Consider the following 21,548-nt stretch of genomic DNA (forward strand, 5'->3'; position numbering starts at 1 on the left):
CACCCATCCTTCCCCCAGAAATCCGAGATTACCTTTCTTGAAAATATGAGGTTTCCCCACACCTTCGTTTGCGCAGATAACTCCTGTGGAAAGCACGTGGAGTACCACAAAGAAGAAAGAGATCACAGAACCATGGACATAAAATTTAAAAAATATACTTGTTCATTTTGTAAGGAACTGATATTTTGAAGATTTCATTTCTTTGAAAGGAAATTTTAGCTTTTATGTATGATTTGAGATGAGTTCCTAGTATTGAAAGGATAAAGCATATGTCCTTTTTTAATGATGTTACTATTTATGAGTGTTGAGTAACATTTTGTAATACCACAGGGCACTCTTGCTGAGAGGGTCCGTGCTGGTGGTGCTGGTGTTCCAGCCTTCTTCACACCCACTGGCTGGCACGCTCATACATGAAGGCGGGGCACCCATCAAATACAACTCAGATGGTTCCATTGATATTGCCAGCAATCCAAGGGAGGTAATATTGTAGTACACATTATTCTCAATATGCAACATTTTCTTGATTCACAATGCAAACCATATTCATAGACGTTTCTGGAAATATCATTCTAAATCTTTTGTATTGTTTGTCTTATGCTGTTACTGGCTTCTTGATTGTTGTGTACTCGTGGCAGACGTTGCACCGCAAGGATACTTTAGTCTGGTCAGCTTGATGCAATATGAGACCATTTTTTACAACACATGTCCCAGTAACTCACTCTTATCAGTGAGTGTATGCGACTATCTGTATATCACAACTACTGGAACCTCACTCACATCAGTAACTCAATGAATCTGTCTACCCATTGTATTGTTGTACATTATAAGTTCCCCTTTCTCTGTATGACAGAGTCGAACTTTCAGTGGTGTCCCATACATCATGGAGGAGGCTATTACAGGGGATTTTGCCTTGGTAAAGGCCTGGAAGGCTGATAAAGCAGGAAATCTCACATTCAGGTTGGTACTGGCACAAGTTTAGTCAAACAAGTAAGTAGTTCCTGAATATTGTGGAAAACACGTTAATTTCAACCTAAAGTATGCGTACATCATGCCACACCTTACAGCAAATCAGAGTCTCTGTGCCTTGGGTATGCTGGAGACTGGAATGGTCCAAAATGAAGTGGCCAGACATTTTGGTGTACATCGAAACACGATCTCATTTCTATGGAGACGTTTTCAAAATAATCGAAATACTAGAGATTTGCCTCGGACAGGCAGTCCACACATAACATCACATCAAGCAAGACAATCACAATCGGGCTGACCCATCTAAGGAATCAATTCCGGACTGCCAGTTTGACTGCTCTGACCATTCCTGGTTTACAAACAACATCTGGCCCTGATGGCCTGCAATAAGTCCAGTTTTGCTCCAACGTTAGCGACAGGCACGTCTTGCCTGGTGCAGACAGCATCTGTGGTACAGGAGACGAGATTGGGATGGTGTTTTGTTCACTGACGAGTCGAGATATCATGTTGACAGCCCAGATGGTAGGGCAAGGTGAACGGTATGCTGATGCGTGGGACACTGTGTTGTTCAATGTCGATAGTTTGACGGCAGCAGCGTTATGGTATGGGGGACGTCACATCTCATGGTCGGACACAACTTGTCATTGTCATTGTCAGTCTGAGATCATTGGGCCTCATGTGCAGCTGTTTATTCAAGGACAACCAATCAATCAATCAATCAAATGTTTTTTAACGTCTCACCTGTGTACATATATGCATGCTCATAAAACACACCAAAGATAAAACAGATGTACACAACCAAACGCCCAGCGATTTATGAGAGAAGATGAACGACAAGTATAATGATTCATGATATTATATGCACATATATTAAGGTAGACGATATGTACGGAAATTAACTATATAAAAGCTTTTTCCGTTTGGCTAAAATAGAGTAACAGGTGCTAGCAGTATCATAAACAATATCTGGTGTACTTAGAATGTGAATAAACTTATCACGATCCAGTAAAACTCTGATATCATCCCACAAATCTTGACATATGTTTAAAGGCTTTCACGTTCTGCAGCAAAGAAGGGCCAAATTAAAAAGAACAGAGACGTAACTTCATGCTTCAGCAAGATAATGCCCATCCACATGTTGCTCGTGTTGTGACAGATTTCCTGATACAGCAAAACATTCCGGGTACTCCCCTGGCCAGCTGTTTCTTCGGACATGTCCCCTTTCAAGTATACTTGGGATTAAATGGAACAATGTTTATGTCAAACCCACAATCTGCCATTGACAGCTGAATTGGGACAAGCATGGGTTCAGATATGGAAGAACATTCCCCAAGCTTTCTTGAATCGCTTCATATTTTCTAAGCGTCGTCCTTGTCAAGCCTGCATCGACGCCAATGGTGAACACCCCAAATACTGAATTTGTGAACTGACTTTTGACACCACATCTCTTCAAGGACATGTCACGATGCCTAGTGTCAAATTACCACAATTCATGTTATTATCTTTTGGCATTAAAAAAATGGCATAATATCAAATATGCACAGTTACTTTATTCCAGTAGTGTCTGTTACAAGTTGATTGGCTTACCTGTGGAGATTCCATGTTGGAGGATAGGTACTTAGCAACCTATGCATGTCCCCAGAAGATACTAAATGGTTTGGTTGATTGGATGTATTCATTTTCCCAGCTGTGTAGAACGATGCTGATAGTCTGCTTCAGACTTGATTGTATGTTTAGGGGGCGTTTGGTGACCTCATGGTTAGCGTTCGCTCATCACGTGGAAGACCTGGGTTCGATTTCCGACATGGGTTCCATGTGTGAACCCCCACTACGATATTGCTTTCATATTGCCCTAAGCGGCGTAACACTAAACGCACTCACTCACTTATGTTTAGGATTCGTGTGACGTACTAGAGCTGAAAGTTTCAGTGACCATGACTAATTGCAACACTGCAGGAAGACAGCACGGAACTTCAACCCACCAATGTGTAAAGCTGCAAACATTACCATAGCCGAGGTGGAAGAGATTGTGGATGTTGGAGAAATCCCTGCAGAAGATGTCCATGTACCCCACATTTATGTGCAGCGTGTCATCCGTGGACCAAAGTATGAAAAGAGGATTGAGGTGGGTAGCATATGAACTACTTTGTAGCAGGTGAAAAGGTTAAAACTTCTCAAAAGCATGAGCCACAAGAGACTGATGTACTTTTATTACTTTTTCTTACAAGGTTCATTTGCCACCTCCTCAGAAACTATCTTGAATATCCTTGACTATTTGTGAATCTACTTTTCATTGTTCTTATTTATTCCATGATCCCTTGTTGTTGGCACAAGCACTGGTTTGACAAGCAAATGGACTAGTCCAGTATTAACACAGAAAGACTAAAATGATGTTTAAGTTTGCAAGCTAAAGTCATTTCTTACTTCTTTACAACAGGTTTGTACAATATTATTAATAAACTAAATTTTTCCTTATCCTGACTCATGCTCTTTTGCTTGTCTTCTTCTTCTTGCGAACATAGTGGAACACTTGTATCTCCTTATTTGAAGCTCCCTTCAAAATAAAATCACTAATTGGTACTCACCACGAGTTGCTCCCCTTTGTCTCCCCTGGCGGGAAAAGGTGTCGCCACCCTCTGGCCATGTGCTTCACTCTCTCCTTCTTCGCCCAGTGAGCAGGATGTGAGAGCGCCTTGTGTCTCCTTACACACATATCCTTTGATAATCTCTTAGTTTTTACCTCTCATAGGTTACTATAGAGGTATAGCTAGTATCCTTTACTATTTGTATTGATTAATTATCGTATTTCTACTGTTTATTCACGTGTATTCGTGATTGTTCAGCTAGCTTTACGTTCATGAAAATCTGTACGATTTGTAGATTACGTTTTTCTGCCTCCGATCCACATGTAATATGCCCTAGTTGTTCTACGCCGTGTGCGTTTAATTCACGTTGCAGTTACTGCATTAATTTATCTCATTCTGCATTTAATAAATATCATCTTTGCGTCTTAAGACGTGCTGCAGATAGATCACGCAAACAAGGGCAAAACATGGCAGAGAGTCCAGATATTCCTTCCAGTCAGCTGCTAGCGATCGACCCTCTCCCGTCTGGTGTTCTGCTAGAGACCCCTGCGGCAGAGGAACGTGGGACGCAGTCCGTTACCTCGAAGAAACGACCGGCCTCCCCAGACATCCCGTCATTGCAGACTAAGTCTAAGAGGGCCTCATCGTCGTCTCAACGCAGATTGAGGACACCCAGGGCAGCGCAGACTTCCAAAGGGAAATCTACGAAGACAGCAAGAACTTTCTCAGCCGAGATCGTTCCAGCAGCAGAGTTGGGCCTCTACGATGATCAGCCGATAATCATCCCCGACTTACGGCAGAAGAAGCGACCGGTGTCAGCGACTGTGACTTCTGCAGAGATCTCCATGCAGCCTGATGCCTCTACACCGACGTCAGACGTCATTGATGTGAACCCCATCGCAGAAAAGACGCCGACGACTTCGTCACAGATCATCCCAGAAGACATGATGCGGCAGATTATGAACATCATGGAGGACCACTACAAACTGCGCAAGCAGGGTCCGAGCCTTCGCGAAGGCTCCAACGTAGACAGCACCCCAGAGGCACCCCCCGTCAACGTAGCAGCCAAGACGATGTCACCTTCGCGAAGGAAGTCCCGCACCACCTTGACGAAGGACCTAGATGTACAGCCTTCGCGAAGGCCTTCGCGAAGGCGGGAGAGATCATCACCATCTTCGATTTCATCTCTAGATATGGACTCAGACCATCAGACATCACGGAAGCCTTCGCGAAGGTCATATCATCGATCCCCCGGACCGGACGCAAATGAAGCTTCGCGAAGGCATTCGCGAAGGACATATGATTCCAGATCTTCATCGTCTAGAAGAACATCGAGGGACTGCCGAAGAGCTTCGCGAAGCTATCAACATTCACCTCACAAGTCTCCGAGAAGATCATCCCATAGACGATCTCCACTCCGTTCATCACCAGGTCGATCACCCATCAGATCTCCACATAGAGCGGCGCACAAGTCAACTAGATCGCCACAAACCTCATCAGATATTCAGACAGCTACACGCAGTCCCGAAGAGCATCTACAATTTATTAATGATGATGGTTTTGAGGATGATGGAGGAATCATATTTTCTGATGCAGAGATACGGTATTGGATGGTCAATAACCTAGATCTCACATCACCATCTAAAAGTGGCAATACAGCTCAGACGTATTTGATGAAGGAAGATGATCCAGATGCAATCACTCTACCCCGATCGACCCGATTAGCGGCAGTGCCACAGAATCTAGATGCAGCTTTCCAGAAAGCTACGAAAGTTCAGATACCACATCTACCCAACTTTCAAGCCAAGAAGTTCTCCACGATAACATGGACTCCTTCTACAAGGCCCAGGACATCGATGAGAACTATAAGATCATCAGCGATGTAAAGAACAAGATTTACAAGATGGATGATCGCAAGTTGGCTCATATAGAAACCATGACGAGACGTATGTTCTTTGGGTTAAATAGATCTAGGACGATCAATGAGACTCTTATTACTAGATTCCGGGATTCCACGACGGAAGATGATAGAATGATTTATTCTGCCTTACTTATGCAAAAGAAAGATCAGCAGTTTTTAACGGATCATCTTACATCTGTTTCAGCAGCACTGACCTTAGCTCGTCGTCAAGGCCTCCTCGCCTCCTGTAATTGGGGGGAGAACTTTACAGCCCCACTTTATACAGCCCCGTGGTCGACAACATCCATCTTTTGACGGAGAAATCGACAAGGTCGCCAAGGAAGTCTCTAAGGATTCCAGGGAAGTCCTTATGATTAGATCGATGGACACACTAGCCAGCGTCATTCGTCAGACTTCACAAAGATACTCAGGCAGATCTAAGTTCACGGGCCTACAAAGAGCAAGAGACAGGAAGATAGCCAGCTCTAGAGGTAAAGATTCTTTTCGTCGCCCATATGGCAACTATAGAGGAGGATCAGGAAGAGGCAGGACACCCAGAGGTTCCCGCAATTATAGACGCTGAAACACAGGTTCGGAACGACTGGAGTCTTCCACCCCCAGCCGTTCCAGTACAACCAGCTCAAGTGGGTGGACGCCTCCAACTACACTGGGAAAACTGGGGAATACTGCAAGATCCTTACGTCTCCAACATTATTCAACACGGATTTCGTATCCCTCTACAGGACAAGCCTCCGCTGACAATCAAACCCCCCAAGTTCGATTTACAAGAGCAACAACTACCAAAGATAAAAGAGGCTGTCTCATCACTCCTATCCAAACAGGCCATAGAAGTAATAGATCAAGCAAAGCGTCGAACCAGGTTTCTACTCCCCAGTTTTCCTAGTTCCCAAGAAAAACTCCACGGAGAAATACAGACTCATCTACAACATGAGCTTTTTCAACAAGAACTATCTACGCAAACCACGAAGTTTCAAGATGATACATTTACCTCAGTTACGCCAGATGATTCGGCCCTATGGACTACATGGGCAGCATAGATCTACAGGATGCCTACTTGCACATCCCCATTCATCCCAATTCCAGGAAATACCTACGATTTACTCTAGAAGGGCTACATTACCAGTGGAAAGTACTCCCATTCGGAATATCATCAGCCCCCTGGCTATTCACGAGGATAACGAAACCGATTATCAAATTTCTACATCGTCAAGGGCTACGCAGTGCGTTTTACCTCGACGACGGGATACAAGTAGATCAAGATCCACTGCGTCTCAAACTACAGTTAAATTACATCATAAAGCTACTAACACAACTAGGTTGGTTAGTAAACTTACGCAAGTCGGACCTAGTACCATCGCAAGACCTACAGTTCCTAGGTATTCGATTCATCACAAATCGCAACCGTATTATGGTACCAGAAGACCGTTGGCTCAAGATACAACAGACCATTCCACCAGCTCTACTCTCTCCGTTACCACTGCGACAATGGCAGAGCCTACTAGGTCTTCTCACATCAGCCCAAGACATGACTGTCACAGGCAGATTACAGTTACGTCCCCTACAGGTCCTCATCAACGCACATCTCAACGATGTACAACCATTCAGTCTACCGAAACATCTCAGACCACATCTACTATGGTGGACCAAGAAATCGAATGTCTGCGAAGGGATTTGTTTAGCAGAGCAGGAATACAAAACCCATCTGTATGTAGAAGCGTCACTCCAAGGTTGGGGAGCTCATCTCACCAACCACACGATATCAGGGTTATGGAATCAGCAAGAATGCAAACTCCATATAAACAGTCTAGAAATGAAAGCTGTAATCAACGCCATTCTACATTGGAGCACATTTCTACAAAATGCAGCCTAATGATCCATACAGACAATTCGACAGTGGCGTTCTACATAAACAAGCAAGGCTCAACGAGATCGATGAACCTTTTGAACCTAAGCTTTCAACTGTTCGATTTAATACAAGATCTAAATCTACATGTCAGAGCAGTGCACATTCCCGGAGCCAGAAATATACTAGCAGACGCTCTCTCTCGGCCTCATCTACCATCACCGACAGAGTGGATGATCAACCGGGAAATTTTTGCACAGATAATCAAGCAATTAATTAGCCGCCGCTAATAGACCTATTCGCCACGCCGATTCAACAATCAGCTACCGACATTCGTGTCACCAGTCCCAGACCCCAAGCTTGGGCAACGGACGCCTTAAGTCTATCATGGAAGGCCTCAATGCGCACGCAGCGTTTCCGCCGCCAGCAATAATACCTCAAGTATTACAGAAAATCAGACAAACACAGAGCCTACAACTCACTTTGGTCGCCCTACTGGCGGCCAGAACGCGGTTTCCCATACTAATTCAAGAAATCGGTCAACCAACACTGGAGCTACCCAAGCGGCGCAAACCTGTTAATTCATCCTCACACCAAACAAGTGCACGGAAACCCAGCAATGTTCCAACTACACGTATGGACTGTATACAAATGTGTTTAAACAAGAGAGGATATTCTGCCAGGGCGGCAAAAGCAGTCACGCTTGCTGTTTTACGTTACTCAACTCGTGAACTTGTAATGCACGACAAGTGGCACAGTTTTGAAAATTATGCAACAAAGAAAGGATTTACAGCAAGAAAGGCTTCACAACCTCAAGTGGCAGACTATTTGTGTTACCTACGCCAAAACAAACATTTAAAAGGTTCAACGATATCAACATATCTTGCGCGCTTAGCTCTGTAATCACCATGAGAACGGGTGTCAAATTGACAAGATCTCCAGAGTTACTGGCCTTACTACGAGCTTTCCGATTGGAGGACCAAAAGCGGAAGTTCCACGCTTCCAGCTTGGGATCTGAATGTAGTGTTACAACACCTCACACGAGTGAGGTCTATGAACCCTTGGAATCGACAAACTTTGAATTTCTCTCACAGAAAACATTGTTTCTGCTATCGCTAGCCACAGCAGCAAGAATGTCTGAAATTCACGCTCTGGATTACGAGAGGATACAGTTTGATGACAATCATAACACAGCACCTCGGATTAAGATGGGATTTCATTGCAAAGAATCAACTGCCAGGTCAACCAGACAGATTATTCCACATCCCGGCGCTATCCTCTATTCTCGGATCACAAGATACACAAGACCTATCACTGTGTCCGTAAGAGCTCAAAGTTTATTTACTGACGATCCAAAACAAGGAGAAGATTTCTCAAACGCTTATTCATCCCATTATCGCCTACGAATCAAACAGAAGTGTCAATGGACCACAATATCTATTTGGATAAGGACTGTCATTCTCCGTGCCTACAAGGCAGCAGGCTTGGACCCACCAACAGCATCAAATCCACATGAGATCAGGGCACTGGCCTCTACCCGCAGCCCTACACGGTAACTGTTCCTTGAACACGATTATGGAAGGATGCTATTGGAAATCTAACATGGTATTTGCTAATCACTACCTAAGAGACATCACTACAGAAGATGTCTCTGGCATTCACCATTTGGGACCACTGGTCCTCGCTCAGCAACTGACAGTCCCTCGAGAGGCGTTAAAATATTAGCCTCACAAGATTAATATGTATTTTATACATACTCATCTAGCTTATAACTCTAAGGAGTTTTAGGGCTATGTATATATGTTCAGCTTAAGTATTCTACCTTAAGCATATACTTGGATATAGTCAATTTCAGTGCCTCTATCAGAGTCACCTATATATATATATATATAATTTATATGTATTGTTCAATATATTCATAATGTAATTCCCTTTAATGGCTTTATATAACCTATGGTTTTCTTTATACAGGAAACATCCTAAATCTAAGGCTTCATGAAGTTCCGTGAGGGGATATTACAGTATATCTATACAAAATCACTAATTATAAATCCAAAGTATTCTGTTACCCACCTCCGTTCCAGAGGATGCTACAAGCAAGAGAGCATGAGTCAGGATAAGGAAAATATGTAATTTTTAGAGTAAAATTGATATTTTATACTTATCCTGACTCATGAGGTTAGCCCTCCCATCCTCCCCACATAACACTTTGGATTTCCCTGTAAATTCAAGTGTTGGGCTCGCTAAATCAGGAGAGAGTGGAGCACATGGCCAGAGGGTGGCGACACCTTTTCCGCCAGGGGAGACAAAGGGGAGCAACTCGTGGTGAGTACCAATTAGTGATTTTATTTTGAAGGGAGCTTCAAATAAGGAGATACAAGTGTTCCACTATGTTCGCAAGAAGAAGAAGACAAGCAAAAGAGCATGAGTCAGGATAAGTATAAAATATCAATTTTACTCTAAAAATTACATTTTCTTGAAATTCTTTGAAAATCAAACTTTTGAAATTGAGTAATTTTTGAGTTGACTCATGGCAGATGTGATGTTAACCTGGTTTTCCTGTGACCTGAGACTGTTGCATACAAACGGCAGTGATTGCAACTTAAAAAACTGTTATCACTGGCTAACATGTACACTTGTTTGACATGCTTATCTATCTTGTGATTCTGAACTACTAGAAATGTGGTTTGATGACTTGTGATCTTGTCACTCTGAATACACAATGAATGCCTGTTTGGGATTAGAAAACCGAAGGAATCTTCAGTGTTGTTACTGATATTACCCAAGTTGACATAAAAACGGACATAGTAATAATACAGTTGGGTAGCCTGTTAGTTAAAGTGTTCGCCCATCATACTGAAGACTTGGGATCCATTTCCATATGTGTACAATGTGTGAAGCCCATTTCTGGTGTCCTCTGCTGTCATATTGCAGGGATATTGCTTAAGCCATACTCACTCACTCACTCAGATTAAAGTACAGTTACACAAAATCCTAGAATGTCTAATAATTACTGCTCTGCTCCTTTGAAATCACATCCAACCACTCATGTGATAGAATGAACCATAATGTGTCGTATCTACAGCAATATTTTAAGAGGCTAGAAATTTTCCTGTAATTCTATCAGTGTGTGCTTCGAGTATCAACCTCTGCAGAACTGTTTATTGGCACTGGATATGTCAGATTGCAATTAACATCATGATTGCATCATCAGGGATTACAGACCACCAAGAAAATTGAGCCAGCTGACACAACTGCCTCTCAGACCAGTGAAATGCCCTAAGTCAACTGACCTTGTGAGAAGAGTTTATACTGAAGTAATTAGTCACTCCATGTATAATGAATGATATACAGTTCAGGCATGAGAATGTTCTGGGAATTCATGGATTTCCGGAATTTACATATCAATTTGGGTAATTTTTTAGATGAGCATAAATCTGCATTAACATTAGAGGGGGTGATGGCACTTATATTAAATGTCCTCCAAAATTGAAATTGGCTGTTCTTGTGCCTGACTGTTGCAAAGAATCATGATTGCTTACATTTGTAGCGAAAGGCGCGTACAGTTAGATAAGAGGGAATATGGAAATGTTCATATTAATGGGATGAGTTCAATAACACCTAGTTTTGATTGAAAATAGGGCATTTCCACACCCTTGCATTGCCAGTGTTCCAGCACAGTGTAAGGTTCTACCTTAGTACATTTCTCAGTCTGTGTAGCTGGGCCTCTGTTATTGCTGATGACACTGATTACCTCCACCTGCTGTTTAGTGTCCCAATTGCTCTGACACAGTTAAAACATGAATGGAAATCACAGATGCACTACAAAGAAGGTGGTGATAACTGATGCAATAAACTGACTGACTGACTGAGTTTGGTTTTACGCCGCCTTTAGCAATATTCCAGCAACATCACGGCTGGGGACACCAGAAATGGGCTTCACACATTGTACCCATGTGGGGATTCGAACCCGGGTCTTCGGCATGACGAGCCAACGCTTTAACCATTAGGCTACCCCACCGTCCCCGATGCAATAAACAGCTTCATTTACTTATCCCAGCTTGGAAATCCTAAACAGTTTTCTTCATGTGATACTTACAATTTTCTACTGTGCAGTAGCTATATGCCGTCTTTTTGCATATGTAGCCGGGCGTGGTGTGTAATGTCCAGTCACTGGGCTGCTAGTCATAACAAGAGCAGTTCTCGATGAAGGATGAAGTTTATTTGGGTTCAAAGTTGGGAGGAAGGCTGAAAAGAGAGAGGCTCTCTCCTATAAGAGTTCATGCAGAATTGTATAATTTAAGCCAAATAGTTTAAATGGCTGAAGCACATGGTTGAAGACCATGTGCTCAGTCAGAGTTACAAAATATGCAGTACCTGGTAAATATTTAGATAAATGTATGAAATAATATTGTATTTAAATATGTTTTACAATTATGAAGTTGTGAGATACCCTTTAATGAATAGTATTTGTTTACAGAACAAAGTACAGAAAGATAAGAATATTGAAATCTTTCTCACCTGAAAAGAGAGAACCTCCCTCCTATAAGAGTTCATGCAGAATGCATGAGGAGGGCAGGTGAGAAAGGAAGTTCATAGAGGGGGACCAAAAGGCCAATCAGAATACAGGTAGCATCTGACAAGTGTCAAAGGAAGTCAGATGCTGGACAATAACATTAGGTGGTGAAAGTGTCTAAAAATAGAGAAGGGGAAGTCAAGGTGAAGCTGGAGAACTCAGAGGCTGCTAAGGGTATTGAAGACTGAAGATGTTAGTGGGCTGACATTCAACTGCAGACAAGGACAACATATAATGAAAACAGCATGAAATGATGATAATGTGGATGATAATGTGTATATATATAGATGTTTATTATAAGGCTGTGGGGGATTATGAGAGGGTGGCACTTAAGTGGTCATAACTCAGTCAGAGGTATAGCCACCACCCTGCTACACATACACTAACCGGTATATACCAAGTGTCAGAAAAATTAGAACAGACTTATATACTCATGGAAACGAATCAGGGAACACATGAAAGTACAAGTGTTCCTTTATTCTTTTCCAGGTTTCTTCACAAGGTATGTATTGCACTGTGAGTGAAATTCTGGAAACAAATAAAGGAACACTTGTACTTTCATGTGTTCCTTTATTCTTTTCTACACTCATTATTACCCTTAAGATAAATTTGTCGAATTCTGATTGGTCAATAGTCAAAGCAGACGAAACCATGTAGGCAGATTTGTCGGTGAAACCACAAGTTTGATCATTATCATAAACTAAGCCATCACAAGTTATTTCCCTTTATGTGACTGGTGACTATTTGATTTAACGTACAATATAAAGTTTATTGTCGTTTTTTGTTATTTTCTATTGAATATATGGTTTTTAAAGATAAACTAAATAGAGAGATCTTAAGGGTAATAAATTTGTTCTGCGCCTCAGGAAATATGGAATTTGCAAGGGTCTTGCAGTCCTGTACACCCTTTCAAAACACTCTGTAATGAATAATATTTTCACATATATTTAACTCTCACATTTTTTTTCATATCATGTTGGTTTTTGCATACTGGCCTGAACATTCTTAACATTGTAGTTCTTTGTTAAAGCCATTTATGATGTAGCATTTTGTTTCAATAGATATGGATATGCCAGGAAATATCTCGGTAACACTTTGATAGGGTATGTACACAGATTATAGGTTCACAATGCACTCTGGTAGGGCGGCAAACTGAATCTTATCATGACAAGATAATGCATCACCTGACAGGCTCGCCCTCCACCACCACACAAATTAGCATTACTTGTATGTGCTGTTACAATCTTAAAGAAAAACACAGTTGCTTATCTCCCCCTTGTACTGAGCAAGGCACCACATCTGCAGCATGGTTCATATACCATCACATGACTCTAGTATCATGCTGACACAGTGTAGAAAATAGTTTTGAAATATGGCCTGGCTGTCCAAAAAAGTGACCAGTCCTGAACAAATACAGCCAGTCCCAAAAACTAAAACAATGACAAAAATGATAGATAAGACGAAGTTTAAGTTTATTTTTTCAAATATTTCCCTCGACCAAAGGATGGCCGTACTTATTTAATAAACCTCCTTCACAAAAATAGACTGTCAAGAATGGTGGGATGGGCTATGTTTTATACACTGTGCTGACATCCAGTTTACTTCTGGTTTGACCCAGGTGTTAAATCCTTGTGGGTTCAGTTTAATTCTGTCCAGAATTGTGCATAGTCAAGTAATTCAATGTGTTCAAATGTACTTCTTGGTGGTCTCATCATATTAAACACACATTATGATACAGCACAAAACAAAATAAGGAATATAATAAAAGATTTATTTGTGTGACCAAAACTTATCATCACACAGGTAGCTAAGTCATCAGTTTCATCATTGTGTGTTGGTTCAGGTGACCAAACAGATATGTAGGTTATCTCAAGTTGTTGGAAACCGTTTGGATGCCCTATACAGTACATGTGTTGAGGGTACTATTGCAGTATCACAATGACACAGCCTTTTCCATTTTAATTCAAATAACATGGAAACACTGATGTACATTCATATATTAAGATCAGCCTGGTCTGAGTAAAGTGCTTGATGTTGTTATCAGCTGTGTGGTCAGTCACAGTGGTTAGGGTGTTTCTCCAGGTGTGCTCGCCCCAAGTATGTATCTTGTCTGTGACAACATCACTGGCACAACAGTGTTTATCAAACCACTATGTGTAGATTTGTTCAAGACAATGGACACAAAGCAATTTCATCATAAATCAAATAGTCACATCAAGAGAATATTTATGACAACTTTTTGTGACAGGAATATTTTAGGAACTTGTGTTTGTGTATGAAACAACACCTTCAATACATTCACAGTGTAGCTTCATATATTTTTATTTTATCCTGGTTTAATTTTTAATTGGAGGGTATTGCTATGGCACACCACACATTGAAGATATGCAGAACTTCTCCATCGATTATTGACACTCTTTACTGCAGAACATGAGAACAAACTTTTACTTTATGTTGTATAAAGAGTCTGATCGTGCCATATTTGCAAAGTATTACAAGCAAGACATTATCATCCTAGGCTGAGATGAGTGTGCTCTAGACTACTGTTGTGTTTGAAAGCAGCTTTGTTTTGCCAGTAGTCACAGGCTGATGCTAACATTGAAACTAGGGATTTTCTTTTTGGCCAAAGATATCTTTAGCACATTGTCAGGCAGATGTGTCAGCACCTAATACTTCTAGCTATTACCGTATTGCAGAGGTTGCGTCTGACGAAGGAAAAATCTGGAGATGAATCTCATGATGCCGGTGCTCTGATGAGGGAGAGAATAATAAAGAGAGCTGCTGTGGAGTTCCTTGATGGCATGTATGGTATCCTTCCCAGTGATATAAAGACTGCTTGACAAGCTTATTGTCAGAGTACAATGCATGGTACATGTAAATATGGAAAATGTTACTTAACTCTTGTCAGTGAACCTCGGTATTGGAATGCCGATGTTGGCCAGCAACTTCATCCGCCCTGGTATCAACGTCAACCTGCAGAGTGAGAACGGCATCCTGGGACTGGTAGGTTATTATTATTATTACTATCATACGGGTATTTATATAGTGCTATAGTCCATCCCATGTGCATGCTCAAAGCCCTTTGTTTTTTCCCTCGATCACTGGATGTCAATCTCAACGGCACATATTTTTCAATCTCAACTCCCTGGGTATCATACAACTCGTGCAGCCAATAGACACACCAAGTTAATGTGACTTTCCCATCCTTTCAGGGTACCCATTCACAGCTTGATGGACTGGGACACATAGTCACAGTACCTTGTCCAAGTTTACTGCACGTTGCTGTACCTGCAACTAGGTGTTTGCACGTATTCATGTGGCCACCATCTTGTCATTTACCAACAGATATGTGTTTTTTTTTAAAGTGCACAGGGTTGTGTACTGTACACTAGGGGTTGTGACAACACTGAAAGAGTCTGCACACAAAGTTGACTCCAAGGTTTCTACACTCGGTCACAGGTGGGCTCGATCCCAGCACATCACTAGCCTTAGACAACTCGCCCACCACGCCCCCCAGGTTGCAGTAGGAAGTCCTCTTAAAAGGCAGTCCTGTATCAAAATATACTCAACTGCGAAAATTTGAATACTTATGACATAGAATGTTTATCTTTTGTTTGTCTAAGATACATGATGCATCGTTACACCCCTAATCCATACTGTCATGTACTGTCTGTCAATCTATTGTTATCTCATGCACATATATTCAGATGTGGTTAAGAATAAAACTTATACAGATGTACTTAAATACACAATTTTTCCTTATCCTGACTCATGGAACACTTGAATCCCTTGAAGTTCCTGAAGCGGATGTATAAATACACTCACCCACGAGTTACATCTCTTTGCCCTTTTCCCCGCAAACCAGTCATGTGACGTGCCTTACTTGTCACTCTCTCCCTTTTCGCCCAAGCGGATGGTTGGGCAAGCACTGGAGTCCCGTATACGGCATTATATCCTTTATATTTAGATCCTATTCTTCAAAATTACGATGTATATGGATTTGACTATAACTACTTATGTAGTATTTGAAAAAATTAATTACATTTGAGTTGTGTTTTTCATTGTTATGTAACTTTGTTTACATTTTATGAAATCTTGCAGTGTTTGCAGGCACAGGTTATCCATGGCTGATCCTCACCCCCAAAGTCCTTCATGCATAAATCCATGTTGCTCCAGCTTGCGCTGTACTTATTATATTGATTTATCAATTTAATCAATATAGTCTTATAATTATAGACGTGCCATGGATCGGGTGAGAAAGTGATCTCAAGTCACGATTGATAAAACTGCAGATCAGCCTTCAAACCGTATGTTGCTTGCTACGGCCGATGTTCATAACACTGGTGTTATGTTTAGTACGTTACAGGGGCAGTCTGCAGGTAAGGGGGCCAGGAAGAGATCGTCTACATCTCAGTCGACTCCGTCTCAGACTAAGAAAAAGACGTCATCCTCTTCTACGACGCAGAAGAAGTCAGCTGTTACCAGATCGGAGGGCAAATCTAGGCGTGCTAGGTCATCTACGCACCAGAAATCCTTCAACGAAGAGATTGTACCTCCTCACGAACTAGACGTTTTTGACGAACCCCCATTACTTCTACCTGAAGTATCTATGAGATCAGCGACTCTGTAGACCTCTACTACTACGAGATCGTCCCCTACTACAGTCACAACAGGAAAGCTGTTGAAGTACTACCTCTTACTTCTCGGAGTGAAGTTGAGGCACATAACTCATCAGCGTTCGCGAAGGCTTCATCTACACCGCAGCAGCGTCAACCTATGCAGAACTTCGACCCAGGTGAATTTATGACACAATTCACCAACCAGATGATGGCCATGATGGAACGTAGATTCCAGGAGGAATCGAAGGCTAGGAAAAGCCTCTCATATACCGACACCGTGCGCAAACCCACAGGCCTGCGCGAATCTACTCCTATCAGATCTACACCTGAAGGCTACGTTCACGAACGTACACCTTTGCGAAGGTCTCCACAGTCGGACGACTCTGTCGTCTTGGAGGATAGAAGAGATGACGCACAATCTACATTTGCGAACCCTCAGCATTCGTGAACATCGAAGGATCCTGCTCCTACACCTAGCCGCTCTAGGTCGAGATCTCTTATCTCGCACAGACGTTCGCGCGCGGAGCTACTCACCTCAAGCCAGACGTTCGCGAAGGGATAGCTCACCTCACAGAGGTTCGCGAAGAGATGTATCCACAGATAGAGGTTCGCGGACAGAACACTCTCAAGATAGACATTCGCATAGGGAGGAATCCTCAGATACAGGTTCGCGAAGAGAGGATAAGGGTTCGCGAAGGGAAACAGGTTCGCAGATGGATGAATCGTCGAGACATAGCTCTCATAATCAGGAGACTTCGGACTTGCAAACGAATTTCGTCTTCCCAGACTCAGAAGTTACAGCATGGATTGCTAACGGGTTGAACTTACACTTATATGATGCGTAACGATGACTTCGACTCCGTCACAATCCCTCCGATTGAACCTATATCCAAAGTACCTTCGAACCTACGCACAGCTTTGAGAAAGCTACAGACATCTACAAGGTTCGAGAACTCTCAGATCTACAGGCAGATAACAGCAACGTAGACATCTACAGGGTTCACGAACCCTAGGGTTAACAAACCCTTACATCAACAGGCAGGATGTTGACGTCGACTCTATTACCATACGGCTGAATAAACGAAGCAATGATGGAAACGGATGACGTCTTATACTGGGTAGCAGATGGCCTGCGGATATTGTCGTTCACTCACTCACTCCAACCCAACAGAGACGTACTGCATATACGCTGATGACTTCGACTACAATATGATATCACTTATGAAACCGATATCTCAAGTACTGGAGAACCTTAAGACGACCTTTGGAAAGGGCTTAAGGTTAACATCGCCTTCAAGTATACTTGAACGGACATATAGATGATTGTATTAACACTCATCACTCAGCTTGGGGATTAGGAATTATATCCTATCAACTAGATCCATACAGCCATACGTCTCGACAGCCGCCTTCATCATGCTCAGAATAAGTGATTCATATCACTAAACAAGATTTACACTTGGAGCAACCCTTAGTCAGGAGACTTATATGAGCGGCGTAGGATTACTCGCGCTTTTACTCACAGATTTTATGGAGGCCAACTGGCTACAACACTGGTAAGCTGGGCCCCGTCTCGCATATCGCGACCGTTAGCCCGCGCAAAGGGAGCCAGGGACCAGCTTACAACACTGGTGACGTCATGCTTGAAGCTGATTGGTCCACGTCAGACAACTCCTCCCACTGACAGAGCAGGCTCCAGCATGTTTTCTCATTGTAAACAAACCCGTGGTATGGGGGGAATACTTCATCGGCAGCCTTGGAAACAGTATACAACTATGGCCTGTTATCATCATGGAAATCTAATAGATGTCTAGCCTTGACAGCAGGATAAACGATGTTTATTTTGGAAGTTGTCGCTGATAGAAGTCCCCTGCAATGCTACACGGGAGCCAGCCTTGCTATAAATAGACAACTCTTCGATGTCAACACAGATCGCCTGCGTATATAAGGGGAAGAATGATGTATGCACTTCCAATGGAACGTCCTACCGCTTGGAATATCGTGGGCTCTATGATTATTCATATGAATAACCAAGCCTATCGGCACCTATTTACAACATCGAGATCTACGCAGTGCCGGTTATCCGGAGGACGGCATACAGGTTCTTCAAAGTGCCTATCAACTCAGAGAGCAGATGAACTTCTCAATTAAGTTGCTCACGCAACTAGGATGGCTAGTGAACCTGATGGAAATTTGAGCAGTCATCTCTCCGTTTACACTACGAACATGGCAAGTGCTACTCGGTCTGCTAACCTCGGCACAGGACTTGACGCACACAGGAAGGTTACAACTAAAACTGCTGCAACGGTTCCAGATAAAACATCTAGACAGCGTCGACCCTATCTTGCCTGGAAAACCTCAAGAGGTATCTACTGTGGTGGACACACAGGTCGAATGTTTGCGAAGGGACCTATTTACAAGAGCCGGCCTTCGACACACACCTCTACGCAGATGCCTCGATGCAAGGATGGGGTGCGCATCTCAACGATCAAGTGGCTTCGGGAAAGTGGTCCAAAACGGAACAACAGCTTCACATCAATCTGCTAGAGATGAAAGCAGTGATCAACGACTTACAACTATGGTCGAGCTTGCTGTACAACAAGATGCTGATGATCCACACGGACAACTCCACAGTGGCGTTCTCCATAAACCGGCAAGGATCCACAAGGTCTCCAAGCCTGTTGCAGCTCACATTCAAGTTGTTCCAGATCACGCAGGAAGCAAACGTCTGGATAAGACGTGTCACATATCCAGAGCCAAGAACGTACTGGCAGACGCTCTCTCAAGACCACTACACCCGTCACCTACGGAATGGATGCTCCATCCAGAAGCGTTTCGGAGCATAAGGGAGATAGGATCCCCTTGCATAGACCTGTTTGCCACGAGGTTCAACAAACGACTACAGACGTTTGTCTCACCAGTTCCAGATCCTCAAGCCTGGGCAACAGATGCACTGAGCATGTCGTGGGAAGGATTAAACGGCTACGCTTTTCCACCCCCCGATACTACTACCAAAAGTACTGTTCAAGATCAAACAGACTCAGACGCTACAACTGACTTTGGTCACGCCCTATTGGCCAGCGAGAGCATGGTTCCCAGACCTAATAGAAGATCTCGGAAACCCAGTAATCAAGTTACCAGATTGACCGAACCTGCTAATACATCTGCACGGCAAGCAAGTCCACAGAAACCCAACAATGTTCCAGTTACACGTGTGGACCGTATCAAAACGTGCACGAAGAAAAGAGGATATTCCGCCAGGGCAGCCAAAGCAGTAACGCTAGCGTTACGCAGATCGACTCGCAACCTATACGACGACAAATGGCTGAAGTTTGAGACTTATGCAAGGCGGAAAGGCTTCACAGCGATGATAGCCACTAACCCTCAAGTGGCGGAATATCTGTGTCATCTTAGACAGACCTGACATCTGAAGGGTTCGACACTATCTACATACCTCGCTGCAATCTGTACAGTGATTACCATGGAAACAGGCATCAAGTTGACGAAAGTACCAGAATTACTTGCTCTGCTGAGTTTTTTTTAAGCTGGAGGACCAGCACAAGAAATTCAGAGCTCCAGCTTGGGATCTAAATGTAATTTTGCGTCATCTTACCAGTGATGTCTACGAATCACTAGATCAGATTACGATCGAACTGCTTACACAGAAGACACTGTGCCTGCTAGCGTTAGCCACTGCAGCTTGCATATCGGAAATACATGCACTGAACTACGGTCGAACCATATTCGACAGAGGGCAACATAATGCAGTTCATCTAGGACTTAGATGGGACTGTATTGCCAAGAACCAGCTACCTGGTCAACCAGATAGACAGTTCCACGTACCAGCGCTGTCTACAGTCCTCGGTCCACAGGATATGGAGGAATTATCCTTGTACCCAGTCAGAGCCCTGAAGATATATCTTCAAAAGACTGAGACAAGGAGACGAAAATTCAAGCGCCTATTCATCCCATTATCAACAGAGACTTCGGCAGAAGTCTCAAGAACGACCATATTGTTCTGGATGAGAGCCGTTATATTGAGAGCCTATAAAGCAGCAGGACTAGAACCTCCTAGAGCTTCCAACCCACACGAAGTCAGAGCTCTGGCGTCAACACTAGCTCTGCACGGAAATTGCTCTATATTAGCAATTATGGAGGGCTGCTTTTGGAAGTCAGACATGGTGTTTGCCAACCACTACCTCCGAGACATAGCCACCGAAGACGTCTCAGGCATTCACCAATTTGGGCCTCTCATTGTAGCACAGCAACTAACGGCTCTTCAAAGGCGCTGAGTTGGAAAATCTCACCCTTTATCATACTGACTTGTTGATAACTTTTACTAAGGATAAGTACTAGTTTGAAAGTCCATGTGCAGTCTTAGATAGGCTAGCATGAGTGATTAAAGATCCTGTACGGGTAAAGATCTTACCTGTACATGAACGGATCGCAACTAATTTATGATAAAGATCTTATCATAATCTATGGGTTGTTATAAGACATCTAGTAATAGGAGAATACTAGTTTATCTGTAGCCACATGAATCAACATGATTCAACTTGTCTGAGATTGAAGCAAGGTAAGAAGTGGTCCCCCCCGAGTTATAACGGAAGTTGGAAGAATAGGATCACGGAAATGCCATTCGCAGTTCCCATGGGGGGATACAGGACGTATCTAAGGACAGCTGTTGAATCCAGTGGCTTGACCCACCACCTATCCGTCGGATTCTATAAGCAAAAGATCATGAGTCAGGATAAGGAAAAATATGTACTTTTTTAAGTAAAATTGATATTTTATACTTATCCTGACTCATGACGAAGAAGCCCTCCCAACCTCCCTGTTGAAGACACTTGCGATTTTACAGCAGATCCAAGTGCATGGGCAGAAAATCAGGAGAGAGTGACAAGTAAGGCACGTCACATGACTGGTTTGCACGGGAAAGGGCAAAGGGAGGTAACTCATGGGTGAGTGTATTTATACGTCCGCTTCAGGAACTTCAAGGGATTCAAGTGTTCCACTACCATTCGAAGAGGAAAGGGAG

General features: G+C 42.9%; 1 protein-coding gene across 1 annotated transcript in view; it reads left to right on the forward strand.

Annotated features, from left to right (window-relative positions):
- The window catches only part of LOC124254962 (succinyl-CoA:3-ketoacid coenzyme A transferase 1, mitochondrial-like), a 52,502-nt gene that overhangs the window by 26,478 nt on the left and 4,476 nt on the right, over positions 1 to 21,548 (forward strand). Inside the window, 6 exon segments of the mRNA XM_046688802.1 lie at positions 331 to 395; positions 397 to 478; positions 851 to 957; positions 2,923 to 3,091; positions 14,588 to 14,699; positions 14,800 to 14,894. Coding sequence (XP_046544758.1) covers positions 331 to 395; positions 397 to 478; positions 851 to 957; positions 2,923 to 3,091; positions 14,588 to 14,699; positions 14,800 to 14,894 — 630 coding nt within the window.

Source organism: Haliotis rubra, unplaced genomic scaffold (genome assembly GCF_003918875.1).
Source record: "Haliotis rubra isolate DU_JTF1 unplaced genomic scaffold, ASM391887v1 Scf589, whole genome shotgun sequence".
NCBI classification, from domain to species: Eukaryota; Metazoa; Mollusca; class Gastropoda; order Lepetellida; family Haliotidae; genus Haliotis; species Haliotis rubra.